Source organism: Cyanistes caeruleus, chromosome 4 (assembly GCF_971803275.1).
Source record: "Cyanistes caeruleus chromosome 4, bCyaCae1.hap1.1, whole genome shotgun sequence".
Taxonomy (NCBI): Eukaryota; Metazoa; Chordata; class Aves; order Passeriformes; family Paridae; genus Cyanistes; species Cyanistes caeruleus.
This window is the reverse complement of record NC_141704.1, coordinates 33516607-33526958: the sequence shown is the minus strand read 5'-3', so window position 1 is coordinate 33526958 and position 10352 is coordinate 33516607. Positions and strand designations below refer to the sequence as shown.

General features: G+C 45.9%; 1 protein-coding gene and 1 long non-coding RNA gene across 22 annotated transcripts in view; one reads left to right on the top strand and one right to left on the bottom strand.

Moving 5' to 3' along the window:
* The window catches only part of LOC111934566 (uncharacterized), a 28033-nt gene that overhangs the window by 6559 nt on the left and 11122 nt on the right, over positions 1-10352 (top strand). Inside the window, exons 2-3 of one of the 3 annotated variants that reach the window (XR_015285854.1) lie at positions 1685-1854; positions 4059-7092. This is a non-coding gene — a long non-coding RNA (uncharacterized LOC111934566). Of the gene's footprint in view, positions 1-1684; positions 1855-1985; positions 7093-10352 lie in introns of those variants that run through there. The other 2 variants (XR_015285853.1, XR_002867263.2) reach the window with 2 other exon arrangements.
* ZC3H7B (zinc finger CCCH-type containing 7B) overlaps positions 6023-10352 on the bottom strand; it is a 51534-nt gene continuing 47204 nt past the window's right edge. For all 19 annotated transcript variants that reach the window (XM_086885701.1, XM_086885702.1, XM_086885703.1 and 16 more), the window contains one exon: positions 6023-10262. In XM_086885701.1, coding sequence (XP_086741827.1) covers positions 10070-10262 — 193 coding nt within the window. In that variant the 3' untranslated portion in view covers positions 6023-10069. The remainder of the gene's footprint in view (positions 10263-10352) is intronic.

Sequence of the window (10352 nt, the reverse complement as noted above, 5' to 3'; positions counted from 1 at the left end):
TCTCTGGAAAGATGCAGGCATGGCCACAGATTGCATCATTTGTGCTGGCTGCAACAAATGATGTTGGCTGTTGTCAGATCAGGTGTGGTTTTATTGTTTTTGTGATCCTATTTTAGTGGAGGTGCTGCATCACTCAGAAGCCCAGCCAGCCCTTAACAGCACATTTTCTCATAGACTCAACCAGCCATAGTCAACTTATACTGGCCCTAAGTGGATGGCACACAAAAGGAGGCACCTAATGCGATGGTAAAGGCCAAACTCCAGGAACACAAATTTAACTGGCAGAGGCCAGGGCTAACTTCTCTGTATTTTCTGCAGGTCTCTTGCAGCAGCTACTCACACCACCCAGCTGTCCTGGCAGAACCTTTTGGCACATTTGCCCAAGGAGTGTGTTCAGCAGTCCTGAGGGGAGGATTGTGGGTACTTCAACATTTGCCTTACTCTCCCTCCTTTTAAAATTTTTTTGGAAAGAAATGGGATTTTTTTAAGCAACCAATTCTTGTACCTTCCTTCCCCTGACCCCTTTGTCTTCCTGCAGTGCTCAGGTGCCTCTGCTGGTACCAAAGCATGTAAATGTCTCTTTTAAAACCTCTAATTCTATTCCAGTCTCTAATGGGACCTCTCTAGAGAGGTGTGCCATTGGGCCCAAAGTGAACTGTAGAGCAATACTACTGAGGTGTTACTCATACGTACAGCCTTGCTGGCAGCTTGAGACCCTGAAGAATCTTTTCACACATTCAGAATACATTCTGATACAAACCTGCTCATTACAAGGAGCTGGGTAAGGGAGTTCTCTGTGCACATCTCCAAGTTGCCATCTTTCCCTCAGCCCCAGGAGTATTCCCTCAACTCCTCCACAGGGCCACTTTCACAGAGCTTTTCCCCTATTTCTGTTCCTGCCAGTGTCTTGCAGCCATCCTCAGACCCAAAACAAGAACCAGTGGCACGTTTGTGTGCCTCCTCAGTCAGAAACTCCTGCAGATTATTGCTGTGGGTCTTGTCCTTGGTGGCGGCATCTAGCTGATCATCAATTTATAAGGCCACCACTGCAAAAGGGAATTCAGTTGTTTCTCAGGTGTGTCTCAAAGCACAGCTGATGGGGAATCCAGCAGCAGCAATGACATTTGACCTAAGAAAGGCGTTAGTAATTATTATTACTAATTGCTGTTATCTCAGCTTCCTCCTATAAGGTGAAAGTTTGGCTTGGTAATCTAATGGAATGTCTCCTCTTAGAAAATAATTTTTTTTTGTCTGATTTTCTAAGGACACAAAGCTTACACAACAGTATTATTTATCCATCCATCCATCCATCTGTCCGGCCGGCCGGCCGGCCGGCCGTCCATCCACCCTCAGAGCATGCTACCCACCTTGGCAAAGGGATAAATACATTTAAATATCCTATTCTGTTTGAAAGATGAGCTAGGAAGAGGAGAGTGAAATTAATGTTTCCCCAAAGATGAAACCTGCTGTTATGTATTCTGTATGATCTGGGGCCCATTGGCAGTGACAAAGGACAGGCAGAAACCAGCTGTACTGAAGGGCCTTTGTGGTGACATACAAGATGACACTCCCCTGAAGTGAATCTGTGAGAAAGGATAAAAATGTGTAGAAGCCTCTATAAGATTTGCAAAATCCGCTGTTCATGAAGCAAGAGAATTTTCCTTTCTTTCTCCATTTCTTTCAGTCACCCAAGACCATTCACACTGGCAGCACAGCCATTATTTGGAAATTTCTGTACCTCCTCACATGAGACTTTTCTGTTGCACATCCCACAAATCAAGCCTACTCCTCAAAGTCTGTGTGGAGGCTCCAGGCCCACTTGCAGGGTTTGATTCTCACACCAAACCCAGCTTGGTAAGTAGTTTCCTCTTTCTTTTATCCAAGCAAAGCGTTTGCCAGAGGTCAATCACTGCCTCTTTACAGACATCCGTCCAATTTTTTGTTTATCTGCTAGTTCTTAGGACAATTGTACATTCCCCTTACAGCTTCCAGACTTAACTGTTTACTTGTATGGTGCACTGGGCTTGGCAGGGAATTTTTCTCACCTTGGCAGAGGCCTGTAGACTGTTTCACCATGGCTATTCTGAAAGGACACTTGCACCACATCCCAGAAACTTGTCTTTTTCTGAGTTGAGATGCTGCTAGTGCTAACAGACCTCCATGGAGCTGCAGGGATACCCAGAATGGCAGCAGAAGGGAAGGCTGTGGCCAGACCACAGGGGTGTCAGCATCCACAGCAGATTACTTTGAAGTAAAGGAGGTGAGAGAAGGAGTGATGAAGCCAGCACGGACAGCTGATGGAAAGCGGGACTAGGGCTCGGTCCTTTGGATCCATTTGGTGCCTGCAACATGGGCATGCAACTCTTTGGGTACTTTTGATGGTAGCAACATGTGACACAGATGCAGACTTGATGAGGCCTCACTCCTCAGAGCTCCCTTCCTACCTCTGAAAAGGCTTCCTTCCCTGGCAGTGTATGGCATGCATACATGTGCCTATGCATGTGTACATATGTGCCTGCTTGCCTCCCTGTGTGGAGGAGCAGTGCTGGGACCTCCCAGCCATGCAGTGAACTTCAGTGGAAGTGCCTGCACCTCCCGCCCGAGGCAAAAGAATTTCTAAAAACTAATTCCCCAAAATGAGTGCCAAAAAGTTAATGAGCTTTGCTTCCCCACCACCCCCGCCAAGACATCTCCTCCTTTGTGGGGTGCTCACATGGCAGCTGGGCTCACCTCAGCTCTGCTTCTCTGCACGTGGCCTTCCTTTGTGAGGTGCCATTTGCCAGAGAACTAGGTGCTGGGCAGGGAGAAAACGTGAAAAAAGGTCTTGGGGTCACCAGAAGTTGTACTGTCCTGAGCAGGAAGGACACCTAGAGCTGCTTTTTTGCATTTCCCTGCTCTGAAAACACTCTGGCAGCCTGGACAGAGGCAGCTTTGGGAGCTCTTGGAACAAGCCTTGGCAGGAGGCAGAGTCTAGGAGGTGCCAAGAACAGCAATAAACCAGGGGGCTGAAAGCAGGATGGGGAAATCCAAGGCCAGTGATGTTAGGCCACAGGAGATCATTGGGTGGGACAGCAAGAGACACATTCCTGTGGCTGCTTCCCTCTCACAACCAAGGCTGTCTGTAAGGACCTGAGCTGTCTGTCAGCCATCTCTTCCTACTCACACCTGCTAAGAACAACATGGTCCCCAGAAAGAGCAGAAATCCTGCAGTACAAGAGGTCTGAGCTTGATGGAAAGATACAGGAGTCAGCTGAGCCTGGGGAAGGCATGTGGGCTGAAAGAAAACAAATGACCCTTAAAAAAGTTTGGATAGTTTGGCTGCTACTGATACCCCAAAGCCAAGACATGAATGGTCTTGAAAGGAGAAGCTCCAGACTGCCTAGAGCTTCTTTTGAAACACTGTATTGAATCCCCACCACAGCTCCCAGGGGCAATGCCCAGCTGTGTTGCAGTTATTCTCAAGCAATTTTACTGAGGAGAACTGAGGCCATCTCAGTCCCATGGAAGCAGGACTTTCCCTCTCTGTCTCAGAGCTTTGCTGGGGTACAGATGGGGGCACGTGCCTTGGTATTTGATTAGCAAAACTATGCAGCTCTTCATCCTTCTCAACCATCTGCCTGGAGGGCTGCAGCGCTATTGGTAGCCCCCAGCTAAGGCAGACGTAGGAAATCCACTGAGAACAAAGGAAATACGCCAAAGAGCACCTCCAGAGCCAAGTGTTTTTCCAGTTCAAAGCAAGCAAATCTACTTTGGCATCTGAGTTTAGAGACTTCCATCCCACCCCTGGTTAAATGTCATTTTTTTGAGGATTAATCCAGATGGTTATGCATGACCCTATTTACTGGGGCTCTGCTATGTCTGTGGCTCCTGCGGCTTTCTCTGCTTTCCTAAGGCTAGTTTTCTGGGGCACAGACATAAGATAAACTGAAGCATCCCTGAAAGGGGCAATCTTAGGAGCTGCTAGGGACAGCACTGTTGCAGTGGGAAATGAATCAACTGGAGCTGTCATCTGGTTTGGTCCCTGCTCTTTTCTTTGCTGTACCTGGATCTGTTTTCAGGTAACACCACTCCTGTCCCAGCAACACCAGGACACACTGCTCTTGTCTGGAGGGTGAACCGCAGAGAAACAGGAGGTGACAATCAATCTGGAAAGGGAGAGGGGTTATGTGGAATGGACGGATCCTGTCCTGTCCACTCCCATCCTGGAGAGAAAAGAATCAGGCTGAATGAGACATGGCTCAGCTCCAGACCAGAGCTGCAGCTTTCCAGGAAGCTTCAAGAGCTGTGTGTCCACAGAACCTCTACCCAGAGCCATCCCATAGCACCCAAGTCTGCTCAGTGCCTTCCTCCACCACATATCAAACAGCTGTGTGCTTCAGCTGATGTACCCACAGCCTTTCCTCCTCCACTTCCCTCCAACCAGTCACTCCCATCCAGGCCTCTTTTACTGTTTAGCTTGTTGCTTTCTGCCCCAGTTTTTCCCCCCAGCTGCCCTACATGGTTACATCCTCTGCCCAGCCAGTGACCAACACACCTCACACACATGACCCTTATTCCTGGCTGCAATTGCAGCAGCAAACACAGTGAAGAGGATGACAGCATTTGTATCATCTGCTGTCACTGCCCAGATATGTTTCTCTATAGTGTGGTGGGCAGACTCACTTACAGGATTGCTTTTGATTCTCATCTGCAGCAAACTCCCTCTGCCAGGCTGCTGTGTGATGGCATTAACCATATTCAATATGAAGCCTTCCTCCCACCTCTCAGGGGTTTCTACCCTGCTCCTCTCAATCTTCCATAGAGCCTGGATTTTTCCTGGCTGACCTGGGTCTCTCTCTGCCTTGTCTTTGTATCTGCTGAAGTTCCTAGGAAGATCTGATTACTGAAATCAACACTCCTTTTCTTCCTCTCCAAAATGCAAGTTTATTTCAGTGAAGAAACACCAGTTTACAGCTGAGGCTCAAATCTGCAAGGAAAATAGGTGTTTTTCCCCTGATGCTTTGTCTGTCTCACAATTTGACAATTTTGGTTTCAGTTGTACTGGAAAAGCTACCCTCAACTCTTGCCAGCATGGCCTCAACAATCTTTGGAATGTAAAACTAATGTCTCTCACATTTTATGCACTCAACCGATGCACCTTGGAAGTGCACACAGCTCCTCATTCCCCATGCGCTATAAGAATGTGTTCAGGCCTCTTCTTTGACCAGAAGGACATGAGTTCTTATGTCTGTATGAAGGTACATAAAGATGTTTGACAAATCCTGTCTCTTCAGGCCTCACTAGATGTGACCTTCTGGTCACTACCAGTTTATACAGCAGTAACAGGTCTTATCCCTGGGATCCCCCTATCTTCACCGCATCTCCAGTTTTGATTTTACCAAGAATGTGGGTTAATCTGCAACATGATGGATTCCAAAAATAAAGAAGCTGGGTTTATTAATAAATGTTTTCACACTGACCTCTTCCCCCAATGCAGTTTCCTTACATAGCATCCTCTCCAGGAGGAAAGCAAGTGCACAGATGCTTCCCACAGCCCAAGCTGTGTGCGACTCAGTGGGTAGGGCTAAGGACACGTTCCCTAGCAGGGTGCACACTGCCAGGCAAAAGAACTGGCCAACCCAGTTGAACAGAGCAGCCTACACAGAAGAATCCCTAGATGAAGGTGTTTACAAGACCTGATTACTGGAGCTTTCAAAACACAGGTTACCCAAACACCTGAAAGTATGTGTTAATTCAGAGCATATGGATTCTTGACACTCAAGGGAAAGAAAAACATCTTAAATACACCTAAAGGTCACAAGAACTGTGTGTCTGATGAAGAACTCCATCAGCTGTTGATACACACATAGACAATTTTCCACTCAGCAAGAAGAGCTGCTGATTATACTTAAAGATGGGAGAAAGCCACAGTGGTCCAATGCTTGACGTGCTCCCTTTGCTTCCCTCCTCGCAGCAGGGAAATCCAAAAGCAAGATAAAATCCTTTTCAGGTTATTTGAAAAACACAAACACTTGGATCAGGAGAGGGTTTAAAGTGCACACTTTTATTTTCTATTACAAAGGCTAAAATAAGCAAGTTTGGTTTTTCTTTCTTTATTTAAGAACAAAAACAAAAATGTTGTTAAAACATCTACATAATTATCCTGATACTAGACCTTATGAAAGATACTAAGTTCTTTTTTAATAGTAAAGCGTGGTATTCTTAAATTATATTAATACAAAGACATATTAAAGGACTCAAAATCATTACTACCCAGCTCAGAACTGCAGCATCCCCTTGCAATCTTTTCCTTTCACTTGCTAAAACCCATCCATTTTTGACATACAGTTTTCCTACAAGCTAAGTAGGGTAATTTTTGGGTTTTTTTGTTTGTTTTTTTATTATCATTATTTTTTACTTCTCCCTGTAAAGGCCAGGTTAACTCCAATGTTGGTGTCACCTAAATTCCTGCCCCTACCAAAGAATTTGGGAAAAGATTTTCACTAAGCCCTTCAGCATTTAATAAATTTCTGTTCTGTGTGAATGTCTGTAGTTATTTTACAGGATATGAGATTTTCTTCTAATGTTATAAAATTAAAACATTACTTTCTTTGTTAATAACCCTCAAATTTGGTTCTGTGCTGCAGAATTTCCTTCTTCTTCTCTTACACAAATAAAGAAGAGAGAGTTATCACAGGGTCTTGTGAACCCACCACTGAAGCAGCCCCTACAACTTGTGATTTATCTGCTGTAGAACTGCGAGCACTGAGCATTTCTGCTGAGAGCACATAATATGCTGAAGAAAACCCTCTTGGCTTGATAAAGCAAGCCTGGGAAGTCAGTGTGAAACTTCCTGCCTTTCACAGTGTCCCTTTAAATAATATAAGCAAAGCCTTATATTAAAACTTTACTCACTAGTTAGCATAATAATGCTAATACTAGTTAATACTCTCTCACTGAGGTGGAACTGCAAGGGCATCCTAAAGGGTTTCAAAAATGTGAACAGAGAAACCTGTCCCATCTCAGAGTTTATACCTATCTATACAAAACCCTCCCCTCTTTTATTATTTCCCTTTCCCTATCCCAAATAAAAGGCTTCATATTTAAACTGGAGATGCTGCGTTTCCTGGCCTGAGTCCTTTTCCTTTACCATCATTTAAAAGATTCCTTCGATACCACACACATATAATATTATATAGAGCGATATATTTAATACCTGTGTATATATGCTTCATGGGAGGGGTCACATATATACACACTAAAACAAGTCTGGTGACGAAGTACTGCAACACCACAGACCAGGTTATCATATCAGGTAAAACAAAGAGACACTTGATGCAACCCCCATGACCTTGGGCCTACCTCACCTCATCTCACTCTCACCCTCTCCCCACCTCAGCCCCAGCCTGAACCTCTGAAGCCCCACTGAGAAGCTCAGCTCTCATTGCAGAGAGGGGGACAGGGGACAGTAACCCACTCTATAACCTACACAAGTCATTCATTGCATGAGAAATCATGGCTCAGCGAACGCTAGAGTCACACTAGAGATGCAGGTTTGTTTTAAAAATAAAAAACACATTCCAGTGTTCCCCAATCCAATTTCCTTCCTTGGCGTCTCTGCCCAAGAAGAGCAGAACAAGATTACCCAGGAGCTGATGCCTGTCTCCTCCCACCTCTAAAGTTGAGCACAAGGATGATCAGAAGGTACCATAGCTACCACAAAGAACAAAGGAGAAAATGCAGCACCTGACCACTCAGAAACCGCCATGTCCGATATTGCTCACAGCAAACCACAGACTACCGTCCATATTTTAAAGGAGAGGAAAAAAGCTCAGCAGAAAAGTGGTTAAGTTGCCCAGGAAAGAGGCTGAGTCAACATCCCCAGAGATATTTAAAAATACATGTAGATGTGGCACTTTGGGACATGGTTTAGTCTGGGACTTGGCAGTGCCAGGTTAACAGTTGGACTTGATGATCTCTGAGGTCTTTTTAAACTTAATGATTTTAAGTGCAGAGGCGCTTTCAGTTTACTTAGAGCACACCATGTCTCTGGAATGATTCCAGACCAGAATCCAGTGCCTGCTGCTCCATAATTGGACCCTAACTATCCCAGTGGAACTGAAGCACCCTCCTGAAGGCTGGTTTAGAAAGGTGACAGCTGTCCCACATCATCTCCACATCTCCTGATTTTCACATCCCATCTCTCCTGAAGCTCTGAGCCCCAAGGATATGGGAGCAGAGAGGAATGGGAGGATTCAGCAATGCCAAAGCACCAAGAGTTCATGGCCAGATTGTATTTACCATGGATACAGCCCTACCAGCCCCAAGGGCTCTGAAACTGCTGTCCTGGGAGACTCTCTATGAAAAAGACATCCCTGACAAAGGCTGGGAGGGAGATGTGTTTGTGTTTGAGTGGATGGTGCCATCCATGCATGCAAAACTGCAGAGCACAGCTGGACTGCAGGAGAGATGGAGAGGGAAGCTCAGGTCAGGGGACACGTTTCCTGCTTACAGGATGAGACTGCCAGAAAGGACAAAGCTGGCATTCAGAGCAGTACTGCTTCTCACTGCTGCCACTTATAAAAGCAAAACTCCTGTCCCAGAGTTCAGCATTACTGGCTGCCTCATCAAAGCACACATCAGGCAGCACAGACGCAGGCCACTGCTCTCCACCACTGTCCCTGCTCTGGGTCACATCCTGGTTGCACTGTGCTCCCTGCCCTGGCTCTGAGGAGGAGGGGGCTGGACCTCTGGTACTGGTAAGTGCTTCCAGCTGGATTCTCATTAGTTAAACATTGCCCATGCTGCGCAATGGTGTCCTTTTAAATGGGTCCCCACCCAGTTCTTCTGGCAGTGCAGGGAAAAATGCAGCTCTAAGTAACAAGAAACACATGCCATTTAAAGAGCAAGAAAGAACACCATTACCTCCCTCCCTCTCTTCAGGACACAAAGCAACACAGAAACACAGGCTCCTTTTGGTGACCACCTCCCTCCTGACTGATACTGTTGCATGGATTTCAGTGACATGCACTGTGTCACAGACTCCACTACACATCCTAGATGGGTTCTGTTTTACTTGCACCAATCACACCAGCCAAAAAACCAAACCCAAACTATCTGCCCTGAATACCTGCCAAACACTGAAAAAGACATCTAATGAGAAGTCACCAACTTGCTTTCTGAACACAGTCAGCTGGAGTTTGAAGTCACCTACAACCCAGTTCCCACTGCTGCAAGCAGTTTCATTACTTTGCTGTGTTTACTCTGCACTCCTTATACCATGCAGCTGTTATCCTCCTCACCAACAGCTGATGTCTCGGGGCAATATAGACAGCTGGAGCATAAGCCTAGATGTTTTAAGCTAAATCTAGTGGTTTTCCTTCTTTGTACCACAATTCCCATTTCTTCTGGTACCAAACTCCCAGAAGAACAGGAAGGCTGCAGCAGAGTAAGTGGGGCTTAGTCTGCAGCACTGAGGAAAGGAACGTATGAAATTCGTGGTCACCTATTCACCAGATTTCATAAAAATCATAGAATGGTCTGGGCTGGAAGGGACCTTAAGATCATCTAGTTTCAATCCCCCTGTAATTTAGAAGGACACCTTCCAAAATGTTCCACTAGGCCACATTGTTCAGAGCTCTATCCAACCTGTCCTTGAATAGTTCTAGGGATGGGGCATCCACAACTTTTTGTCCCTCTCTCTCAGCTTTGTCCTCCACATCTCTGCAATCATACTCTGAATTGAAAGACAGAAGAATGACACAAGGAGAAATTCTCTGATTTGCAGCCCAGTATAGACTGAATTAATTCCTTTGAATGAAGGACAGTAAAAACAAAAAGATGAAGTGGAAGGAGAATTTGGGGAAAAGAAGAGAGAAAAGATGGATCACAATCTCAGTGAGCATGGCGTCGCTGGCCAACGAGAATCAAATTCACAAATTCATTCACTAATAAATCATCATTTCATAATCTTAAAACAAAAGGAAAGAAAAAGTTCTCTTTGCGAGACAGAGATCTCGCTCTCCCTGCTACTGCCACTCGGAAAACCCACCCCGTGTTTCTGCTGCTGACAGACTCCTCCCAGCTCATACTATACATCATCCCGCAATAGGAAGTTGTATTTCCCGAAGTCGTCATCCCTGGGGCAGAGCAGCATGTCCTTGCGAGCTTTGGCCAATTTCTGTTTCAGCACTTCCCTCCGGTCTAGCCACTCTGTCAGCTCATCCTGCCCATGGGCATAGCGACACTCCTCTCCCTCAGGACAGGTCTTGTTCTTCTGGAACCTGCCAGCACAAGGAGCACAGTCAAGGGGGCACCCCAGTACATGGGTTTGAGCTCCCTGTCTGGGATACTTGATCAGGACTCACTGAAAC